The sequence below is a fragment of the Xiphophorus maculatus genome, chromosome 3 (genome assembly GCF_002775205.1).
Source record: "Xiphophorus maculatus strain JP 163 A chromosome 3, X_maculatus-5.0-male, whole genome shotgun sequence".
NCBI classification, from domain to species: Eukaryota; Metazoa; Chordata; class Actinopteri; order Cyprinodontiformes; family Poeciliidae; genus Xiphophorus; species Xiphophorus maculatus.
The window spans coordinates 4,261,994-4,285,319 of record NC_036445.1 but is presented as its reverse complement, the minus strand read 5'-3'; the positions used below and the strand labels follow the sequence as shown (position 1 = coordinate 4,285,319).

General features: G+C 38.9%; 1 protein-coding gene across 1 annotated transcript; it reads left to right on the top strand.

Annotated features, from left to right (window-relative positions):
* Window positions 1-11: 11 nt before the first annotated feature.
* LOC102230823 (protein argonaute-1) lies at window positions 12-19,699 on the top strand. The gene is made up of 19 exons (XM_005806479.2): window positions 12-468; window positions 4,723-4,909; window positions 7,838-7,958; window positions 8,379-8,560; window positions 9,473-9,609; window positions 9,910-10,044; window positions 10,764-10,851; window positions 11,283-11,430; window positions 11,551-11,670; window positions 11,778-11,900; window positions 12,027-12,160; window positions 12,617-12,801; window positions 13,392-13,551; window positions 13,888-13,978; window positions 15,939-16,133; window positions 16,241-16,375; window positions 16,458-16,559; window positions 16,702-16,901; window positions 17,736-19,699. Exons 1-19 carry the CDS (start codon window positions 444-446, stop codon window positions 17,842-17,844), a joined length of 2,577 nt encoding a protein of 858 aa, XP_005806536.1. The 5' UTR covers window positions 12-443; the 3' UTR covers window positions 17,845-19,699.
* The last annotated feature ends 3,627 nt before the right edge of the window (window positions 19,700-23,326 follow it).

Genomic DNA, 23,326 nt, shown 5'->3' with positions numbered 1-23,326 from the left:
TGAAGAAGTTTGGGATCTTTGGGGGCTGAGGGGTTGGCCTTTTTGTTCCGCTGGAGAATCCTGCTCTAACAGTGAGAGGACGGTAAATCACTGTGGCGTGGGTTCTTCGGCCGAATCACAGCACGGAGGGACTGACGAGGAGCTGTGGAAGAAAAGCCGTTAGGAACAAGAAGTTATCTTCCTCCTGCTCCACCGTTAGAAGCAGCTCCGGGGTTAACGGCCAAACCAGCATCTGCCAGCGGCTATCACCATTAGCCTTAAGTCCCGTGCGAATCTGGAGGGGGGTTCCTCGTAAGGGGCGGGGGGACACCGAGCAAGCAGAAGACTACACGCCGAGAGGAGGGGGCTGGAAGACTGAGACGCCTCCAGCCTGAAGGGGCCGGCGGTTTGGCCACAGCAGCCCCGGACTAGCTAGCTTGTACCTTCGTGGCTAAGTGAATGGGATGGAGCCGGGACCGTCTGGCGCTGGTAGGTGGAATTTTTACATTAGCATTAAATACATTTTGACTGTTGGAGTAATAGCTGCAGATACACATTTCAGTTGGAAAAGCTGGGCGCCGTAGCCGTCCCAGCTTTAGTGGGGTATGCACAAGGAGGATTGGTGTGAGAACCCCTCCATCGTTGCATCGTAGCAAAGAGAGAAGACGCTGAGATTTAGATATTGCAGCCTGGCAAGACAACGTTTTCGGTTAATTTAGATTTGAATGCAAGTGTTATCGAGTGCTGACAAAACACTGAGCCATGCGCGGGGGCATGGAGGTCGTGGGAAATCTGTGGTGAGGAGGAATGAGGTGAAGCCCGCCTTCGGCAGCAGCTGGCTGCTTCTTGCAGGCTTACCCACAACACAGCAGCCTACCCTTCTCACTACTGCTTCCTCACGTCGTGTGGCTTTCTTAAACGGTGTTTAAACTCCAGCAACTTGTATGCAGCATTATAGAGCAACTCAGGCCCACCATCTGCAGCAAAGGGTGAATTATTCATGAACGTAGATCTCAAAATAATGCACAATTGTGATATGCATATGCTGGAGTTGACATGGCATGTTTTCCTGGCTCTGCATGGTTACATTTCAGATTTGAAATCAGTGTTCAAGTATGGTAGGAATTGTCTTTATTTGGAGACATTTAAACATGGATTGTTTTTGTTTCCTATTAAACAGAAATAGGAAGAAGCTGACATTTTGAATACTTGTTTTATTATTGAAAATAGTTCATTCTGCACATGTCAATCCAATTTTAAATCTGCAGACTCCTTGGTCTGAGTTTGTAACATATTTTATGACTTCTTAGACCTTACTGCTTATTCTGAATTGTCTTTAGATAACTTTAAACTGGGTTTATTTCTGCTTCCAGATCAAAGAAATAAAGAACACACAGTTGGTCCTTACAGCTAATTTAACTTGTTTTAAGTTTGATCTAATTTGTAGAATGGGGGAAGGGTCCCTAAGGCTCCCCATTTCATATTCTGCTTTTGTGTTTGAAGTGTGACAATTCAATTTGTCAGTCTTCCCAGATTGGTCAGACAGGTTTTTATCTGGCTCAAGAATGAACTGGTTAGCTCAAACTAATAGGAGGTTGTCTTATACCATTGATTCCTATTTGGACCGTGTTTTGTTCCCTAAGTTAATATTAGATGTAAAAGGTGAAAAAATTATGCTGCTGAAAATACTCCATCAATCTAATTTATCCCAACCTGTCAAATTTATAGATATTACATAATGTCTGTTGATGAGTTTATGGAGTGGTGATTGTGGGAGTTTTGAGGCATTTAGTGAATCAAGAGAAAAATCAGATATTTTTTTTTATTTAGTGTTTTATCTGCTTATCCCCACTCAAGAAAGAATTGGTTCAAATCCCTTGCCGATTGAGGTACATTTTGAAATGTACTAGCCAGATTCTCTACATTTCCATAAGATTTATTTTAATTTTAACTACATACAAATATGTAAAACAGTATTTAATTTAATATTTTTTTTTAATGATGTGAAGTTGTTCATAAATTCATTCAATATGAACAAAAACATTAGTAGCTCATTTGGTGAAGGTACTTCACCAAATGAGAACTAGAGGAAAGTTCAGAAATCCTCAGATACATGGTAAGATCTAGCTTCAAATTAGCGGTCCTAATGTGTCTCTGTCTTGCTGCTCATTACGTCATTGTAAAGACAATAAGCGGCGAGCGTCTTCGTGTTGTGAGGCTCCGATTTAAGTCTCGCCGCCCGGGAGAGACTGCTATTGTGTTGGGATATGTGAGAGCACTGGCTCCACTTCTCACCATCTGCCTTCACTGGCACGAGGGAGAAGTGTGCGTCTTTGTGCGCTTAGTGGGCAGTAATCACAACGCGCTCGCACATTTACACACATGTATCCTCTCCAGCTCCGAGTTTGCGTGCTTCACCACATGTCTTGGATCTGTGTTTACTGCGTTTGTTCAACGTGTGATGCTACACACATGCACTCTATGTAGGCAGGGCACCCTTCTTCACATTAGGACTACTACTCTTCCTGACTCACGGCATTGTGAACGAAACATTAAGTGGTATTTTTAAACCAAGGGTTTCTATAGCAGCTATTTTAAGTCGGGCTTTTCCAGTTTGGAATAGGCTAACTCAGAAGGACCAAAAAGGCCAAGGTCTCTTCTGCGTGATCACAGTGACACCCTGCCTCCTCCCACATCTTTTCCAGCAGCCTTGCACACGAACACACACAGGTCCCCTGATATCCATGACAATACTGTGTTGCTGTGGTGTCTCCATGGTGAGGCTGGGAATGTAGGAGAGGGGCGAGGGGAAGGGGGGGTGTTTCTCCTGTGTGTGTGAGTGTGTTCATCGTAGCAAGCGCTCTCCCTCCGTCGTGCTGCCCTGTATTTCTGTGTGTGAGATGGAGGAGCAGGGCAGCTGGGGTCTTTGTTGTGATGGAGGAGGGCTGCTCTCTGGGGACCCAGAGGTTACGGCAGTGGGCCCCTCTCAGGCAGGAGTCAGAGCTAACTTCACACCAAGGACCCAGTCTGGGACGCCCCTCTATATCCCCCACAACCCCCCCTCCAAACAAAACCTTAACTCAAACCAACTTTCTCTCTTTAGGAGGTAAAACAAAGTGATGTGTTGAAAATGATAGAGTTTGACTTTATTATTCCCTGAAAATTATTTGGGGTTTTAGGCTGTGTTTTTTTGTTCTCTATTTGTAAATGTATACAACAATTTTATATTTAGGTAATATTCTTAAAACATAAATTTGAACAAAAGAATAAATGAGAAGCTGTGTTGTTTCATCAAAATCTGAAACTCATTTTGTATAAATGTATTAAAATCAGTGTTTATTTGTGTTAATTTGGATGATTATAGCGTAAAACTAATGAAAACCCAAAATTGAACTTCTACAAAAAAATCTAATAAAACATACAATCTATCATCTGCTGAAATTGTACAGCATATGTTTTTGGTCAGGGCACCTTTTACATGAAGTGCTACATAAGTGGAGCATGGCATGGCAGGCACAAGCTTTTAACTCTGCTGAGATGTTGAAGAAACTCAGGTTGCTGTAATAGTGACCTTCAGTTTCTCTGTGTTGTTGGGGTGTGGGTCAGATGAACTGGATGGCTAGTAATACACAGTAACATAACTCTCATGAAACCAGATGCTGGTACTTTTGGCAGTGTGAGCTGGTGTCAGGTCATGCTAGAAAATAAAATCGGCATCAACAAAAGTCATAACTGACTAGAAACATCACACTAGACCCCAGGTAGCCTTGATTCTCTGCTACTCTTCCTCCACACTCAGTGACCTTGATTTTCAAATGAAGTGTAAGAACAGTCCAGTTCTTTACTCTTTAGCTCATAAGATGCTTCTGATCACCAAAATATTCAGAAGTCAACTCTTTAGGTACAGGCTGGTAAATCTGGCTTTAACTGAGCTCCATAAATTTCACTTTTGCAATACTGGTATTTTACAGAGAGAAAGAAAAAACGTTTTAATTCTCTAAACAAGAGCTATTCAACTCCCCTCCTTAAGTGGTGGTGTCCTGCAACTGTCTGATGTCTCCCTAGTTCAACATACCTTTTCTAAGTTGTTGAGTTGCACCTATATGTGTTCTTAGCTTTATTTTGATACCTTTTTTGTCATGCTACCGCTTCAATAATAAATCTTTATATTGTGTTCCAGGTGGACTTTGAGTATTAGAATTGTTGGTTTAATTCTTCTGTAAAAAATATATTTTGCTAATCAATATAATTTGTTTCTTTTCCCCATGTTTTTGTTTTTCTTACCCTTCTTCTCCCCCTTGAATCTGTGTTTTGTTCTTTATGTGTTATCAAACCTTCCTTGTTCACCTCTTATTTTACTCCTTGCCTCGCTTTAACTCATCTGTGGTGTAACTTTTTCTTTCACGTTGTTTCTTGTCTCTATTATCGTCCCTCTCCCTGCCTTCCTGTCCCGGCTGCTGGGTCTTATGCCCACTAATCATTTCACTTTGGCCCCTGCCTATGCTTCCTTCCTGCCTTACATCTATCTTTGTGGCTCTGTTTGCCCTTTTCTCTGCTTTAACCGTTTCCTTTGCAACTTCCTCTCCTCTTTCGCTCACGGATCTGCTTTCCTCATTTATTTAATTAACTCCAATATTTTCTTAATGTGAATTTCTACTTTCACCACTGTCTGTTTTCATTTTTAACCTTCTTTCCATCTGTTTCCTGCTCTTGTGGATGCCTCCCTGTAATGTGTCTGTCCAGTGCCCTTGGGGGCCTTTCCCCCACCCCTGCAGCAGGTGTTTCATGCCCCCCGGCGGCCGGGCATGGGCACCGTGGGCAAGCCCATTAAGCTGCTGGCCAACTACTTTGAAGTGGAAATCCCAAAGATGGACGTCTATCACTATGAGGTGGACATTAAGCCTGACAAGTGCCCACGGCGAGTCAACAGGTAATGGGAGAACTAATGACTGTTGGTTACAAAGTATTTTTTCATACAAGTTTCATAGCTTGCTTCTCAAGTCTTTAGTCAAGAAGCAAACACTGCTGTGATGTAATTTTAAAAACTGAATATTAGATACCTACCTGTGTTTCAAGTCTTTCAAAAAGCAGTGAACTATGCAAATTAAGCATAGAAACTGTTAATTGTTTTAAAAAACTGAGGCAGTAAAAGGTTCCTCAACATCCAGTTATTTACCTTGACTTTATTTATACAAATATATTAGCAGGCAAAACATAATGCATAATGTGAGGGAAAATCTATTCTAATAAATTCTAATGTAACTTCTGGTTTGTGTAGAACTTTTATCAAATAGTCATATTTAATCATATTCTGGATACCATGTTTTATAATGGAAGATTTTATGCTTTGAACTCAAAATTGGTGTCTTTGGGTTTGGCTTAATAAAAAGATAAAAATGATGTATTTCTGCCAGAGCTTCTTTAATATTAAACTGCTGTTCCTGTGCTTCTGGGTCCTACCAGTTGAACTGGACGCTGGACTCAAAAATGGATCCAAACATATGGGATTGTTTCACTTTGGTTGGTGTTTGTTTTAACAGTTTTTTTTCATTTGTTATTAATCAAATTCTGATTTTTAATATCTGGCCTGGATGCAAGTAACTTGCTGCCTTATTTATAGGCCTTAACATTATTACATTATTGTTAGCCTTAACAAATGGATTTTCAAAAATAAGATTTCATGTTGTAGACCAATAAAATGTGCTCCAAAATTGCAAAGTAAATGGAAAATGAGACCTTGAGAAAACAATCTTTTAATTAGTAGTTAAATAAATACACTGAGGTTTATGGTCGTAATGTGATGTGATTTTTTTTTCTCCAAGACACTGGAAAAAAAACTCCTACTTGCTAGGTTTAGCCTACTGTTTAGGGAATGGTTAGCAGAGTTTGTTTCTTATTTACTTCATCGGATTACTATAAAATCCTGTCACTTCTCCAGGTAGCTTTCATCAGCTGGCTCCATCTGAGTGCAGAGGTTGCAAATGTCTGAAAACAACCAAAAAACCGAATCAATAAAGTAGATTTCCAGAGCAAATCACAATACAGCAGCAAAGTTTTTCAGAAACAAAATAACTTCACAATAACTAGGGGGACGTAATCTGAGTCAAACATGGGCCAGAAACGAAATCAATGAAACCCAGATGTCTTACAGATGTTCAGAAAGTAACACGGATATCAAAATTATATGATTGACTGTCTCCATAATTCATGAAAGTACTTTGCTCAAAAACAAAATTAAGAATAATTTGCATACATGGATACCAAATGGTTTGTTTACAGGTGTAAATTAGAAGTCAGTTAGAATAAAATAACAACACAGAAGTAGAAGATTGAGTTGCGACCTCGCTTCCACCTCAAAAAAAAAAAAAAAGAATTTCAAACATGTTAATTTTGCTCATTACCAAATGTTTTCGTCTTTATGATGAACACAGGTTACTAAATGACACATTTACCATTATCAGTATTTGATTTATCATAACTTGCTTCCCTTAATATGTGTGAGATTAACATTGTTGGTTAGTAACTAAATCAGTTTTGTCTATTTTCTGTGTACATCTCAAGACTTCACTCAGACCTTTACTGTAATGATAGTTTATAATGACTCAGCACTTTTTTCCTGCCAAAGCACATTAAGAAACAAAATGGAAGAAAAATACCTGCAATGTTCACCATTTTTCACATATGAAACTTTAATCACTTTGCTGTATGGATTAAAAATAAATATTAAGGTTGTGAGAGTAAAGGGAACAAGAATCTACTCTGGAGAGTGAACTTAAAAAAAAGAACAAATGTGACATCTGCTTTTCAGGGCAATTGGCAGCCTGGCATTACTTCATGTTTGATCTAAGACGCTTCACCCATCATAGAAAGATGTCTTTTTCTGTTCAGGATCTTTTACTTTTGTGGCCACTCTGAAATTATATCGTTCTTGTAACTAAGCTTAGTGGCTGTCGACACCATCTGAATGTCTGTCAAGTTTCCCAGTTGTCTCATGTGTCAGTGCTGGCTATTAGCAGAATTACAATAACCTTGTTTATTCAGTTTGGCGCTAACCCCAGAGTTGTGACGGAGACTCGGTCTCTGTGTTCTGATCATTGCCTCAGGGCTCTGGATAATTACTAACATCCATTTAGACTGCCTTAGAGGAATGCCAGACATAATGTTTTGCCTGTTTGAAATCAGATGTATGTTTGCAAAAATGGAAAGTTATTTACTTTTACACTTTAAAGGATTTCAATATCTTGTGCTTATTTAATGGAATAACAGCCTCAGTATGAATGAATTATGTAAATCTGCCAGCTGTAATATTTTGCAGAGATTTAAACCATTAATTAGGTTTTAAAAAAGAAATCATAGTTGACACTTCAAAAACCTTAAATTTTGGTAGAATAATCCCTAGAAACTGCATATTCCATGAAATTCACTTCCAAATTTCCAAAGAACTTAGTTTAGTCTCTTTGGAAGTGGAAACACAAAGGAACCAAGAAGGCATGCAAAGGTTGAGGCCTTTGACCTTTTCTTTTTATCAATATCTCCTCGCCCCCCACTTCATAATGAAAACCAATGCGTTGAACATTGCCCCCCCACTGCCACCTGCACTCTCTCACTCTTTGTCTTGCCGCTGTCCCCCAATGACCACCATGTTGCACCCAGCAGCTGCATCCTGTTTGATCAATACCGTGATCACATTGTGAACTGTCTCTCTCTGTGACAATGAAGCCTCTTGATGAGGTTGCTGGCACACTGGAATGATATTTTGATATTAATATGATATATACTGTAGCTATATATCATAATATAAGATTATTAGGTGTTCTGTCGATTCTTAAGCTCATTCTATGATTCTTAATTCCTACAGAGAGGTGGTGGAGTACATGGTTCAACATTTCAAGCCCCAGCTCTTTGGTGACAGGAAGCCAGTGTATGATGGCAAGAAGAATATTTACACCGTCTTAGCACTTCCTATTGGGAGTGAAAAGGTAAGTTAAGTTTTGTTCTACCATGCCATTACCAACAGCTTCTCAGAATCCGTTAAATTTATCTTTAATTTAACTTGGATGGAAGTTCAGGTGTTTAGCGCTGTCAAACTGCTTGTGTACAAGCTGCTCAGTGTACTAAAGGCGGAGAAACAACTTACTGTTAAAACAGAAAAACTGTTTATCCACCAATATAGTTGGAGAGGAGGAGATGGCAGCAGGATTGACAGCGCGAAGGCCCTCCTAACTCTGATTGGCTATTTATAGTTGCCACTGGGAGAAGGCAGAGTAGTCCGATATTTATTTATTTTTTTGTCCCATACCATGGTGTCACAAAGTTATATACTGCAGCTTTAACTGATATTTTCAGAAAAATGAATCATGTTCCCCCACCTACCTTGTTCACTGTCGTTGCCATCCTAGGTGGATTTTGAGGTAACTATCCCTGGTGAGGGGAAAGATCGAATCTTTAAAGTTTCCATCCGCTGGTTGGCCAAAGTGTCATGGAGGCTGCTACAGGAAACTCTTGTCAGTGGTCGACTGCAAGTCCCCCTTGACTCGGTTCAAGCCTTGGATGTGGCTATGCGCCACTTGGCCTCTATGAGGTACGCCATAGCAAACCCTCTGTCTTCCAGTTGGAAGGAACAAATCCAAATATGCATGGGGTATCCGTCTGTTCAGTCAGATTGTCATTTAGAAATTCTTTTTGTATTTGTATGTTTTAGAAGGAACATGTGTAGTTTAAATAATTGTAAACTTTACTGATTTACTGTAAATTGTACTGATTTTTTTTTTGTCATTTTGATGTTCCAAAGTACAGTTAAGATGTGTTCAGAGTGCTCAGTGTGTGCAGTTCTATGGTAATCATGCTTTAGACCTGAATCAACAAAACAGGATTGTTAGTCATCATCTGTTTGAAATTGTCTAACAAGTATTTAACAATTCTGATAAATGAAATAATTGACCTCAAGATGTAAACTGAGTATTGTTGGAATGATTCAGTCAAAATCCAAATGAGAATCTGACAAGTCACTGTTTGGAGTTAATCTGACTGAGATTTAGCTGTTTAGCATAGAAGAATGGGCAGAAATTTCTCTAAATTTGCAAAACTAGAAGAGACATGATATACTGAAAATACACATACTCATTTTTTCTTGAAGTTAAATCAAACCAAATATCTCTCGTTTTAGGTTAGTTAGAATGACCAACATTCTATATGCTAAATACCAGAAAACTTAGTGAGAACATTTATCCGGTTTCATGCTAGTTTGTGGTGGTCTGACCGCTCAGTGGTGTAATGTTACAAAATGTGAACAAGTTAAAAAAGCATGAATACTTTTACAAGGCACTGTAGTTAAGTTGGATACAACAGATTTTGTGGCAAAGATCGGTTCATGTTTACTCCGTTTTTCTTTGGAAAGCCTTATCTCACTCTGAAGTAACCCCTTTCCTGGAAATGAACTCATGCTGTATTCATGGCCTAAATATGCACACTCATCATTTTCTCCTCCAACTAGGTACACTCCAGTGGGTCGGTCCTTCTTCTCCCCACCTGAAGGATACTACCACCCACTTGGTGGGGGGAGGGAGGTCTGGTTTGGCTTCCATCAGTCTGTGCGTCCCGCCATGTGGAAGATGATGCTTAACATTGATGGTGAGTCACTGACAACAACATTCACGTATGTATGTGTGTGTATGTGTGTTGCCATTCAGTGTTCTAAGTGGCTTTTACTAACACTGCCATGACTAGTTGCTCTGTCACAGAAATGTAATATGCACTCTGAGAGAAAAACATTAAACAGTTCATAACATTATTTGTGAAGTCTACATTTCTTCTCTCTCTCTGTTAAAAAAAAAATAGATATATATATTCAAAATAATTGCTCGGTGTGGATAAAGGCCTTTAAGTGGTCCAGGTAGTGTTTTATTTTTGTTGCTCTTTGTCTCCCTCTAGTGTCTGCCACGGCCTTCTACAAAGCCCAGCCTGTAATTGAGTTCATGTGTGAGGTTTTGGACATTCGCAACATTGATGAGCAGCCCAAGACCCTTACAGACTCACAGAGGGTTCGCTTCACAAAGGAAATTAAAGGTGAGAAAGAAAGGACCTCCAAAACTTAGTAGAAATCATAAAAGAATAAACTTTCTCACCTTTATTATTTCAGGGCTCCATTTAATTGTAGAAAAAGCTAAAGGCCGTATTGTGTGTTTAGTAAAAAGTACTACAAAAATACTTCTGTGTAAATTTTTTGTATCTTTTAGTTTTCTTTTCCTTCATTCATTTAAGGTTCCTAAACAGTCTTAAAGTCTGGAGAAATATAGAACTTGATTATAGTCATTTCTATGTTTAAATAATTATGAGAAACATTATTTTATTTCAAGGCTGTATCTCTTCCATTTTTCTTGAAGATAAAAATCTGACATTCTGAAAAATGATTAGGTCAGACTAAGGTTTTACGATTTGCTTCTATCTGAAATTCTTGTTTTATCTTATGTTCTATTCATGTCTTTTATATACTTTTACTAAAGGTCAAATTCATAATAAGGTGGTTTTATTTAGACATTTGTCTTTCTATACAATAAAATTTGAAATTTTGTACTAAGGTATAATTGAAAAAAATACTTATGCTTTTATGTTTGAGTTTTTTATGTTTATGGCTTAGATATATTTAAATGACAAACATCTTCTAAGAAATGTGAAACTTAGGGCTTGAAATGATGCGGTATGTATAGGTACTGTGTTATATTTGATTTGTTTTTACTCCCAGTTGTCTGATTGTGTCGGTGCTTCTCAAACCTTTTTGTTTGTAGGCCTGAAGGTCGAGGTGACACACTGTGGGCAAATGAAGAGAAAATATCGTGTATGCAATGTCACCAGACGTCCTGCCAGCCATCAAACGTAAATGCTCTTTAAACCCATTACTCCTATAACCTCATTATCTTCTGTGCTCCCAGTGTTAACCACAACAAAGCAGATGAATCTGTTGTTTTTTAATGACTCCAACATCATCAATTTATCTTGGTAATTAAATTGGCACAGAGCCACTTTGGAGTGTCATGATTTTGAAGTATATTTAGATTTATTATAAGGAATGATAGTCTTATAAAACTCTAAAGTTAAACTCAATTTTTTACTTGGGAAATGATATACCTTCTTTATAAGGGATTAACATGTTTTTTTAAAATTAAAAATTATTCTTTAAAATAAATCAAATTTATTGACAGACATTTGTCAATTTTCATCTGAACAGCTATAACAGATGCAAACAATTGAGAAAATGAGATGTCAGATGCATGGTGCAATACTGATTCAGATCTTTTTACGTCTAGGTTTCCCCTTCAGCTTGAAAGTGGGCAGACGGTAGAATGTACAGTGGCCCAGTACTTCAAGCAGAAGTACAACTTGCAACTTAAATACCCCCACCTACCTTGTTTACAAGTTGGGCAGGAGCAAAAACACACCTACCTGCCACTGGAGGTAAATCGTTATGGAAATCTGACTTGTTGAAGGATAAAATAATTATATGTTAGTACTTTTTGTAAATCATCAGGAAACATTTAAGTTGTTTTACTGACTCTATGTATTTGCTCTTTTTAGGTGTGTAACATTGTAGCGGGTCAGCGGTGCATTAAAAAGCTGACGGATAATCAGACCTCCACTATGATTAAAGCCACAGCTCGCTCTGCGCCCGACAGGCAGGAGGAGATCAGCAGGCTGGTGAGTTCTGGAGAACGCTTCATGGTTTCCATGCGTGTGACCTGAGATAATGCGTCTCAGTGATTTGTGGTGCAGACAGTGTGATGCATGTCCTTCACTCTCCACAGATGAAGAACGCTAACTTCAACCTAGACCCATACATCCAGGAGTTTGGGATCAAGGTGAAGGATGACATGGCTGAAGTGACAGGCAGGGTGCTGCCAGCTCCCATTCTACAGTATGGCGGACGGGTAAGCGCAGCCCATTTATCAGTAACCATGCAATGTTTAGTGACGTTTTCCAAATGCAACAAAATCCTGGTTGACTTACACTGCTGACCTGCTGGAGTTTTTTTTTTTTTTTTTTTCCTTCCACAGAACCGGGCTATCGCAACTCCCAACCAGGGAGTTTGGGACATGAGGGGGAAGCAGTTTTACAATGGCATTGAGATCAAAGTCTGGGCGATCGCCTGCTTTGCCCCACAGAAGCAGTGCAGAGAGGAGGTGCTCAAGTAAGTGCACACTTCCAGTGCGGAGTGAAATGAGCCATGGAAAAAAATTTTGACAAGCAAAAGTCTGAAAATCACCTTGGATAAAAAAAAATAAATCAATTTTGTTAGTAAATAAAGTCCAACTGTGTGTAGTTTAAGCTTAGTATAAATAAAAATTTTCTGTGAAGGCACAGGAAGCTAAGAAAAACAATAGCTCTTGAAAAGAAACTCTAAACTTTGGATCTCTGGCAAAATACATCTCTTTCAAGGGAGCTGAAAACAAATGCATGTCACACAGTTTTTATTTCATTGTAATATATTTATGGATTGGTTCATGGAAAATAACATTATTTTGGTTTAAGCGTCACAAAATTTATAAAAAGTGGGTGAATACCACTATAAAGCACTGTTGCTATACGCTACCTTCACTGTTTTTATTTTGAATTTTTTCCTAACCAAACTTTGGATTTAACTCAGGAACTTCACAGACCAGCTGCGCAAGATTTCAAAGGATGCTGGGATGCCGATTCAGGGCCAGCCGTGTTTCTGTAAGTATGCCCAGGGAGCCGACAGCGTGGAACCCATGTTCAGACACCTGAAAAACACCTACTCTGGACTTCAGCTCATCATTGTCATCCTACCTGGGAAAACTCCCGTTTATGGTATGTCAGTTCTGACAGGTTGTTTCTCTATTGCTATGTTCCTTTTTTATGTTTGTGCACTCTGTTGTTGTGAAATTGTGTTCTCATTTTTACAAAGGCAAGTAAGTTTTAGTAGCCAAGATAAGAGCCAGCTGCCTCCTGTTCAGCACCCACTCAGGACATTTGACTCATTATGACAGGCAAAAATAGAACAAAGGAGGCTCTGGAATATGTTAGGAAATAAATTCACTGTTTTAATTTTCAAATACTGCTTTTAAGAGCAAAAATGATGGGATGTTTTTCTAAACATGGACATATTTATATACATATTATTTATATATATATACAGTATATAAGTCTCTGACTTTTATTCATTGGCGTGTAAATGATCTGCTAAACTCAGTTTTATTTTCCACTTTAACCCCTTTTTATGATTTCCTGGCTGACAGTAATGGAGGAAATACTTATGTCCCTTAATTTAAAGGTGCAGGGCAGCAGTCGCCAAAGGCTGTAAACTCATCAGGTTACTAAGTGAATACATCAAAAGGATGTTCCCACATTCTTCAAGCACAACAATGACTTTCTAATGTCCAAACTCTTGTCTTCTCCAGCGGAGGTGAAGCGTGTGGGAGACACTCTGCTCGGCATGGCCACGCAGTGTGTCCAGGTGAAAAATGTTGTAAAAACATCGCCTCAGACTCTCTCCAACCTCTGCCTAAAGATCAATGTGAAGCTGGGAGGAATAAACAACATCCTGGTTCCTCACCAAAGGTGAGCTTCTGTTTGAGTGTGTTGTTATATGTTTACATTTGGTGCATTAGATGAATAAAACTTAAGATCTGCTGCGAACAACTCATGCTTGTATTAATGCTGCCATAGTTTACACAGAATATTAGCTTACTTGGGGCATAGTCTCCTTCTTCTATCAAGAAAATAAAATCATTGTCAACATATTTCATAAAATGTAATGTTGATTTTTGTGTGCAAATCTTTTGAAAGTTGGATTTTTTTTCCTATTTTTTCCTATGAAATAACTCTAAAAAGCAAACCTGTCCTTCCTCGATTAGCAGTCGTAATTTGCATCTGCTCTCCCATGCGCATCATCAGGTCTGCCGTGTTTCAGCAGCCGGTTATCTTCCTGGGAGCAGATGTCACGCATCCACCAGCTGGAGATGGCAAGAAGCCGTCTATTACTGCTGTAAGCCCCTGAATATTGGTTGGAATTTTTACATTTTCTCCAGAAAAAGAAGGAAAACCAAGCTCCCCATGAAATCTTGAGCTAAATCCATCTTTGGGTGAACTTCACTGGTTCAGCTCTGGTAACTGGTGGGTTTGAGCCAGTATAACAACTGTGTTTTACAGTCTCATGATATTGAAATTGAAATTTAAAACAAAAAATATATAACATAACATAATATTGACTATACCATTATAGCATAATGGTAAAGTCTAATCACTTTACCATTATGCCTACTGTTATTATGATAATATATTCATTGCAGATTCATTTCTATTTTAAAAGAGACTTGCTCAAAAATATTACATTAAATGGCAGTAGGTTTTTGTTTTACAGGCAAAGTAAATATTAAGAGACTGCAGGTTAACAGACATGTTGCACTTAGCTGGCCAGGTACAATAAATGGTGCTCCTTTGCTTTACACACTATAATTGTCTGTACAAATGAAAAAAAAATAAATTACATTCTTTTAGCTAGCATCAATGTGTAGCAACAGGTGGAGGAGGGCAGCGTTGTTTTATTTTGTTGAAGAAACAAAAGAAAACTAGAATATTATTTAAGAGACTTTAAATTGTAGAAATAGTATATATTTTTTTATAAGTTTGGGAGACCCCGATACAAGTAACTGTCCAACATCTAAATTTATTATTACCAATTACTTATATTGAATTGTTTTAAGTTGGAAAATGATGTAATGCTGGATACAAAAGAGACTGAAGTCAAACTGCAGCCAACGATTTCAAAAATTTGTAGCATTGAATTAGTTTTATATTCATTTTATAGCCACAGTTTCATAAATTTAGTTAGCTACTGTCACATTTAATGATTTCTAAATGTTTTTCAGCACATTACAAAGTTCCTCCTTTGTCCTGTGTTGGCTTCAGTCATGCCAGAGTTATCCTTTTATAGTCAAACAAAAACAGGAATGACATGTAAATAATGCAAATGACTTGAGGATTTCTATGAAAACTCACACGATTGTGGTTGCTTGGTAACTGTGACACTAGATGGTTATCGTGCTCTGTATTGCAGTTTGGAGCAGAACAGCTTTAAAAGGTAAAAGCAGCTGCATTACCTTTAGTCTTCAACACATAGAAAATATTTTTTTCTTAGCTGTTACATTGAAAACTTAATTATACAATTATGAAGGTCTCTCTTAGCTGATTTTAAAAAGAAAGGGGAAAAAAAATCTTTTGATCTATTAAATGGTTAAACAAGCTTACACTGGTTTTATTGTCCATGTCATGACAATCGTCTAAGATGAATCAGACTTTTTGTATAATCTTTGACAAACGGAGGCAAAAAGTAGTAAGGGCGGAGCTGGGAAACAAATGGCTCATCATTGACTCACGTTCATAGGAAATGACGTCAACCCTCGTCCACACTTGACCTCATCTCAGCTGTGGTTGGCTGGGTTGTTGCCTAGCAATAATGACAAATGATTGAGTCACACAGACAGCATTGGAGAGGTGAGTGGGTACGTCCGAGTGTTCTGGCAAAAGGAGACAACTTGTAGAAACGGATCATTATGATGTAAACACTGGACAATAGAAAATGACGTTTAATGCTGAGCCTCTTGCATATTTCAGGTGTGGCCTTCATGTGGCTTATGTTCAGAAATACAATTGCAAATAGGAAGGAAAAGAAAAAATTACTCAGTACAGCAGTGCTGAAGCTGTGTGAATGTTTTCAATAAAGAGAAACTTGTTTTAAGTATTTTTCTGTATTGTCTAGAAATGCAGACAAATGCTTACATTCTCAAATAGCTAAACATTTAATCCTTTTGAGAACATTTGAACACATGTTATTCGATTAACATCACTTTCACTCTTCATATCCTCCTTAATAGATGAGTTGATGCAATGTGCCTCATAACAGCTCATGCAGCTGTATTCATTCCTCCTGCTGCTCCCTCTTCCAGGTGGTAGGCAGTATGGACGCCCATCCCAGCAGATACTGTGCCACAGTGCGTGTTCAGAGACCCCGGCAGGAAATCATTGAAGATTTGTCTTACATGGTGCGGGAGCTGCTCATCCAGTTCTACAAGTCGACGCGCTTCAAGCCCACCAGGATCATTTTCTACAGAGACGGGGTTCCGGAGGGACAGCTGCCGCAGGTTAAAAAATAGCTTGACATGAAGCCACTCTCTTTTGATTAACTTTATATGATTATTATTTCATTTTTTTCTTCGACTTTAGTCCTAATTAAGTACCTTCTGTTCAGATTCTTCACTATGAGCTCCTGGCCATCAGAGATGCGTGCATAAAGCTGGAGAAGGATTACCAGCCTGGTATCACCTACATTGTGGTCCAGAAACGCCACCACACACGCCTCTTCTGTGCTGACAAATCTGAAAGAGTGAGCTCTTCATTTTCTAGGCAAAAACGTTTAATGTTTTATTTATTGTTTAGAAATCATTAATTACTGATTTCCTCCTCAGATTGGGAAGAGTGGCAATATACCTGCAGGGACTACAGTGGACACCAGCATCACTCATCCCTTTGAGTTTGATTTCTACCTGTGCAGCCACGCAGGCATACAGGTCAGATTAGCAGAAATATTTTCTACATGTTTTGACTTTTTCAGCTTCTTTGAACCCTTTTTGAATTTTCCAAATGTTTTTCTCTCCCATTTTTAAACAACATAGATGTTCAGTTGATTTCCTCTTTCCTCTGTGTCACCAGGGCACCAGCCGGCCGTCTCATTACTACGTCTTATGGGACGACAATCGTTTCACGGCAGATGAGTTGCAGATTCTAACCTACCAGTTGTGCCACACGTACGTTCGTTGTACCCGTTCCGTCTCCATCCCTGCGCCGGCCTACTATGCCCGGCTTGTGGCCTTCCGTGCCCGCTATCATCTGGTGGACAAAGAACATGACAGGTTTGTGTGTAACGTGAGCATTACATATTTCAGTTTGGGAAGACCAGTGGGATATCAAAAGAGATTTCCTTTATCATATATGTACTATGTACAGTTCACCATCAAAGGATATTTGGCATAATTTTTTGCTTATGATGGAAATCAAACTGGGGCATTATCTAGTTGCCTTTTTATTTTAATGATACAAGGGCATCTCAGTAAACTACAATATCATTGAAAAGTAAACGAATCTAAAATTAATAAAAATAATATATAAAAAAAAGAAAAGTAACCTTCAGTAATTTGTTTCAAAATTAAAAACTTATATAGTTTAATAACAAATATTGTGTATTTCTGTTATTTTTATCATTATAGCAAACAACTAGTGTAAAGCATTAAGTTTCTCTGGATATTGGAAAATTATATAAGACTAATTTGAAATAAAAATAAAATTTAATACGAAAATGTCAACTTACTGAAAAGTATGTCAATCAGTCATACATACAGCAAATGCACGCACTACTTGGGGAGGTTTTTGCATGACCTCATCGGTGTAGTGTAGCATGGAGGCCATCAGCCTGTGGCTCTGCTGAGGTCCAGGTTACTTTTAATAGTTAATTTCAGCTCATCTGTTGTCTATTTCTTTTTCTTCTTAATAAAACTAAGATTATTAGGTTTATAATCTTAGTTTTATAAGACTAAGATTATTATGCAATTCTAAGATTCTATTATGCAATTAAAAATATCACACTTTTTTAATTCTGTAATAGAATCAACCTTTTTCTACTATTCTTTGAGGTACACATGTTGCTAGTTTGTTTGCTGCATCTTCTCTCCTTTTCTGTCTCCTTGCAGTGGGGAGGGCAGCCACGTATCGGGGCAGAGTAATGGCCGGGACCCCCAGGCGCTGGCTAAAGCTGTTCAGATTCACCACGACACTCTGAGGACCATGTACTTCGCCTGAGCTTCACCAGCCATCGTCACCTTTGTTCCCTTCCACCTCATTTTTACCTGAGTGGGTGGAAAGCCCACTCCCGCCTCATCCCCATCCCTTACTCCTGACAACTACCCACTACACACACTTTCACAGACCTGCCAGCCAGTCTTCTTCAATCCAAAAAACACAACGTCCTCCTGTAATTACGGGCTGAGCCTGCAGCCTCATGCACTCGATAGGTTTTGAATATCATTTTGTTGTTTTTACGTTATCAGGACAGTTGCTTTTATATGTTGATTTTTTTTTTTAAAGTGAATATTATTATGTAATTGTATTGTACGCTACCTTCACACTCCTATCAATGTAAGTATGCAATAGAGATGGGAGGAAAAATAGGCTCTAGAAAGGGTGAAACAAAACTGGTTAAACTTTTTTTTTTTTTTTTTTACTACCGCCACAATGCTGCCTCTACCCATCCGAAAGACGGATGCCAGTGTTCCAAGCCCCTGAGAGTGGGGATCCTCCAGGTGGGCGGTACTGAGCATGCACATACACACACACATACAATTTTTAACTACTTCTTGACTTGCATTCATGTTTAGATTTTTTTCTTAAATGATGTTATGCTTATTGTTTAAAAAAACAGCCTTGAAGAGTCTTGAGGTATGGTACATTAGCACTTAGTGTTAGCATGTAGGTGCCACCAGTCCTGCACATAAAGAGTTTGGTAGTCATGCGAGGCTATCCCTCTGGCCTTTGTATTAGCACTGACAGAAGGAGCGGGTGTAGCGACTGTAGATGCAGGAGAGAGATGCTGCTGCACTCTCAGTCCTGATTGGCTAGTCCCTAGAGATTTAGCCTATAGACGCAAGCGTAGCGTAACACTAGAGGGACCATTTGCATAGAGTGTATCAAATATACTTGCACCCCATGCACCTAAACCAGCATTATTAACCAGCCAAAAGTGATGCCAACCAATGAAAAAGGGGCACATAAACAGGAAGATAATCTTTTATTTCTGTATTCAATGCTCTTTAAGGATTTATGAGGCACTTTTGTTTACTTACTGATTTTATTTTACAAAATGAACTTAGAAACTTGACAAACTACTTTAAACTTTCACTCCAACACTTGCATTGTTTTCAGAACAAAGGCAACATGCAAGGTCATCTATCCTTGCATGTTGAACTATCCTGGACATTTGAAAGCAGGCAAACAAAGTCTGTGATCACTCAAGTGCTGCAAAGCTGAACACGCATTCAGCCAGGGGCCTTGCTCTGATCGTTCTGCACATCATCATTCCTACTTGTATCGGTGGTAGTGAAGCCACACAGTGCATTCTAGCACTTCGAATCACAACATTCTTGTCATACCTGTACACACCTATCTTCCATCTGTCCTGCTCTTCCCACTGCAGGCATTTACATATCATTGCCTGGAAAACAAAAGCACACGTATCTGAGCTCTTGGCTTCTATCTCAGCCTGTAGAGAAAAAACTAAGCCAATGCACTTGTCTCATCTCCCATTCAGGCCAAACTATCACTGCATTGGCCTCTTCCGTCAATCCTTCCTTGCCAATTGCTTTCCACTTTTGGCGTTATAGACATTCAGCATCCTCTGCCCCAATCCCCTTGTCTGTGTTTGCCAAATTTCTATTGGTGCTCTGTGTGCATGGGCGGCACAGACGGGGAATTGCTCATTGGACAGGGTGGGCCTCTATTACTACTACATAATATGCCCTGCCTTTTACATCGTGTAGTTCTCTGGATTTATAGGGGAAAAATGCATGTAATTATTATTTTTTATTGACTGGATATTCTGAGCCACCTTACTTTGGTTTTCTTAGAGGTAGGAGCCTTGTGCTTGCCACTGCCTGTTAATTGTTTTGCCTCGATTGTGTAATGGTTACAAAGACTGCTATTTTTTGTCATTATGAATATTGTGACTATTGTCAGTGTTTCCTCAAGAGGGCACTGTGGAGACAGTCTCAAAATTCCACCTCAGCTGCCCTTACAACGCCTCAAATCTTGTCTGATGGTCAGAGCCCCCTTAACGTCGAAAGGGATTGTGAGAAAAGAGGTCAGACGAGTTTGATTTTAAAATCGTATTTATGAACTTGCATAATCAGAATGCCTTTGTACGCCGTTTTACTGATCCTTCATTGTGTCCAAGGTGATTTGTATATATAAATATATAATATTTACATGTTATATTTTGGCCCAACACACGCGGGGCCTTTTCACTCTTGAGGCCAGTGTTTTACTGCTTATTCTGTACTCGACAAATACCAGTCTGGGGATATTTCCCGGGCACCACTTAAACCAGATGCAGTTCTTCACTTGCCGAAGCCACAAAAGCACCTTGCAAAGGGGAGACACAAAAATTTGCAGTCACCCTAGAAATGTATCGTGGACACAGGAGAGTCCGTTCCTCTCTACACAGCCTCACGGTCTGTCAAAGCAATATTGAAGCCACTGATCAAGAACAGTCCTTCTCATAGACTTCCCAATAGATATGAATGAAATGACATGGAAGCATATTATGTTGGCTCTGTGTGTGATAGTATTGGAACTCTGTTGGGGAGGGTTATTTTTTAATGAAAATAAAATTTGTTTTTTTAATTTTTTGTGATTTTATGTCTTTATTTTAATTTAGACTAAAAGGTAAATAGATTTCTTCATTTTGCTGGGAAAGTTTTAGTTTTATTCTATTGTATTGCAGTTGTCATTATCACTCTTCTGGAGTGAGACTCAAACGTTTTCCTCAATTTCTTACTCTAGTCCAGGGGTATCAAACTCCAGTCCTCGAGGGCCACAGTCCTGCAACTTTTAGATGTGCCTCTACTGCACCACGCCTGAATAGAATAAATAGGTCATTAGCAAGGCTCGGAGAACTGATCCACACAAGGAGGAGGTAATTAAGCCATTTCATTCCAGTGTTTTGTACCTGTGGCACATCTAAAAACTGTAGGTCTGCTGCCCTCGAGGACTGGAGTTTGAGACCCCTGCTAGCCAATTGAATCTCAATCCACTCTTTCACCCCCACACATTTTCCCCACATTAGTCCAAAATAAATCTCCTTGGTTTCAATGTTTCAGCAAAAGAAGTTTCACACATGCTTCCATTTGGGATCAGAAGAGTCACTTCAGTTACACCTAAATTTTCCTGGATGATTTTGTCAGACAACTGTCTGATTGGACATGTATTTTATTTTAGTAATTCAGTTAAAAAATGGGAGATTTATATTTTTGAAGACTTGGCACACAAGCTGAAATATTTCTGGTGTTAATTTTTATGAATTATCGCTAACGAAATAAGAAATTCAGTCACTCAAAAAAATTAAAATATTAGATGAATTGGAAGCTGTCATTTTTAGAACAGAAATGTCAGCCAGTGAAAGGTTTGTTCATGTATGCACTGAAAACAAAGTTGGTGCTCCTCTTTGAATTAATTACTGCATACCCTTTAAAATAAGAACGGTTGCTGGACAATTAAACAAGCATTTGTATTTTTGACAGTGTGGACAGCTGCCACATTGTCCTGGAAAATAAAATCAGCATTTCCATAAAGTTTGTCAAGAGAGGGAAACGGCAAATGTATTAAAATGTCCTAGTACACAACAGTACTGACTGAACCTGATATCGCAGCAACTCAGCTCCAGTGAAATCTTTTCTATAGACTGTGGGAGTTTGATTTCCAAGACACTTGCAAAATATGGACCACTGACCAATAATCTCTTTAATACTTGGTGCATGCAAATGATATAATTTGTTGGCTGCCCATGTTATGATATAAGTTAGTTTGGTGATTATTGAAGTACTGGCTCTATCCATGCTTTGTGAAGCTTCTTCAAGTCTCTTGAATGGGAGAGATATTAGGTACACCCTTCAATCAAAATTTATGACAGGTTATGAATATAAATATTAAAAATAGGGGATGGAAGGGGTTATATGTTAATGAATTTCACACCTCTCATTGCAGCGGGTGGTAGCTATTGATGTCATTGATGAGATAGAGCCGATGTTAATGGCTTATTGTAATTCTTTATCACTGCCCTGTACTGTTCTTGGTGAGTCTGAAAGGCACCCCCCTTTTGTTTGTTCGTGGGATAAACAATCTGCTTCCTCTCCCCCCATTCTTTGTACTTGGTCTAAAAGATGGCTGTCCTAGTGGTCTGAACGACTTGCCTCCTGTCTCTGTTTGTACTCAGTCTGAAAGACACCTCTCTTTGTTTGTATGTGGTCCAAAACATGGCTGTCCTAGTGGTCTAGACCAGTGGTCCCCAACCTTTTTAGTACCGCGGACCGGTTAAGACTTCGCAAATTTGCTGCGGCCCGGGGGTGGGTGGGTGGGGGGGGGTTGATAAGATTAAAGTAACTCTGCAAATAAAACCTTGTTTTTCAGGTTGAGTACAGACAAATGGAGCTGAGGAGATGAGTCTAAACGATTAGACATTTAGACTCGTTTATCCCACGAAAGAGCAGGAGATAGGTGTCTTTCAGGTTGAGTACAGACAAAGGGAGCTGAGGAGAGAAGTTGTCTAGACCACTAGGACAGCCATGTTTTAGACCAAATACAAACAAAGAGAGGTGTCTTTCAGACTGAGTACAAGCAGAGACAGGAGGCAAGTCGTTCAGACCACTAGTACAGCCATCTTTTAGACCAAGTACAAAGTTTGGGGGGAGAGGATGCAGATTGAGGAACGAATAGTAGGGGTGTGTCTTTCAGACTCACCAAGAACAGTACAGGGCAGTGATAAAGAATTACAGTAAGTCATTAACATCTGCTCTATCTCATGACATACAGTATATAGCTACCACCTGCTGTGAAATTCCTTAACATATAACCCCCCTCACCCTATTTTTAATATTCATATTCATAAATTTTGATTGAAGGGTGTACCTAATATCTCTAATGGGCTTTGCTTCACAATCCGCTTAATGTTGAAGTTATTCTTGCTACTTGTGCACCTTTTTCGACTACATTTTTATCCTTTCCAATTAACCTTTCATTAATTTTATTGGATGCTGCATTCAGTGAACAAGCAGACCTTTCAATGGTGTATACATCCTCTGTGTAGTGGCATAAGGTGACATTTGCCTCAATTATAAATGCCTTAAAATTGTTTCCTACTTTAGAAATCCTTGTGAATCTCTTTCAGTCTTTTTGAATGGACTTTGCTTCACAATCCTCTCAAGGTTGTAGTGCCCTCCCTTTTCATTAGCTATAATTTTCTCTACTAAATTTCCTATGAAAATGCTTGGAGAAAGCATTTAGTGAAGAGTTTGTGTGGCTTATGTTGACTTTATTTAGTGGTTTTCACTATGTGTAATAAAGCTATACATTTCGAGTTTTCCTTTTTAAATTGTGTTGGTAAAATAGAATTTAAACTCGATATTCAAATGCACCTGTAATGTTCCACTGATTTATTCATAAACGTAGGATTACCTCTAGCTGAAGGCGGAGTTTCTTGGTTCTGACGTCTGGCAACACTGAGCCCACCTCTTCC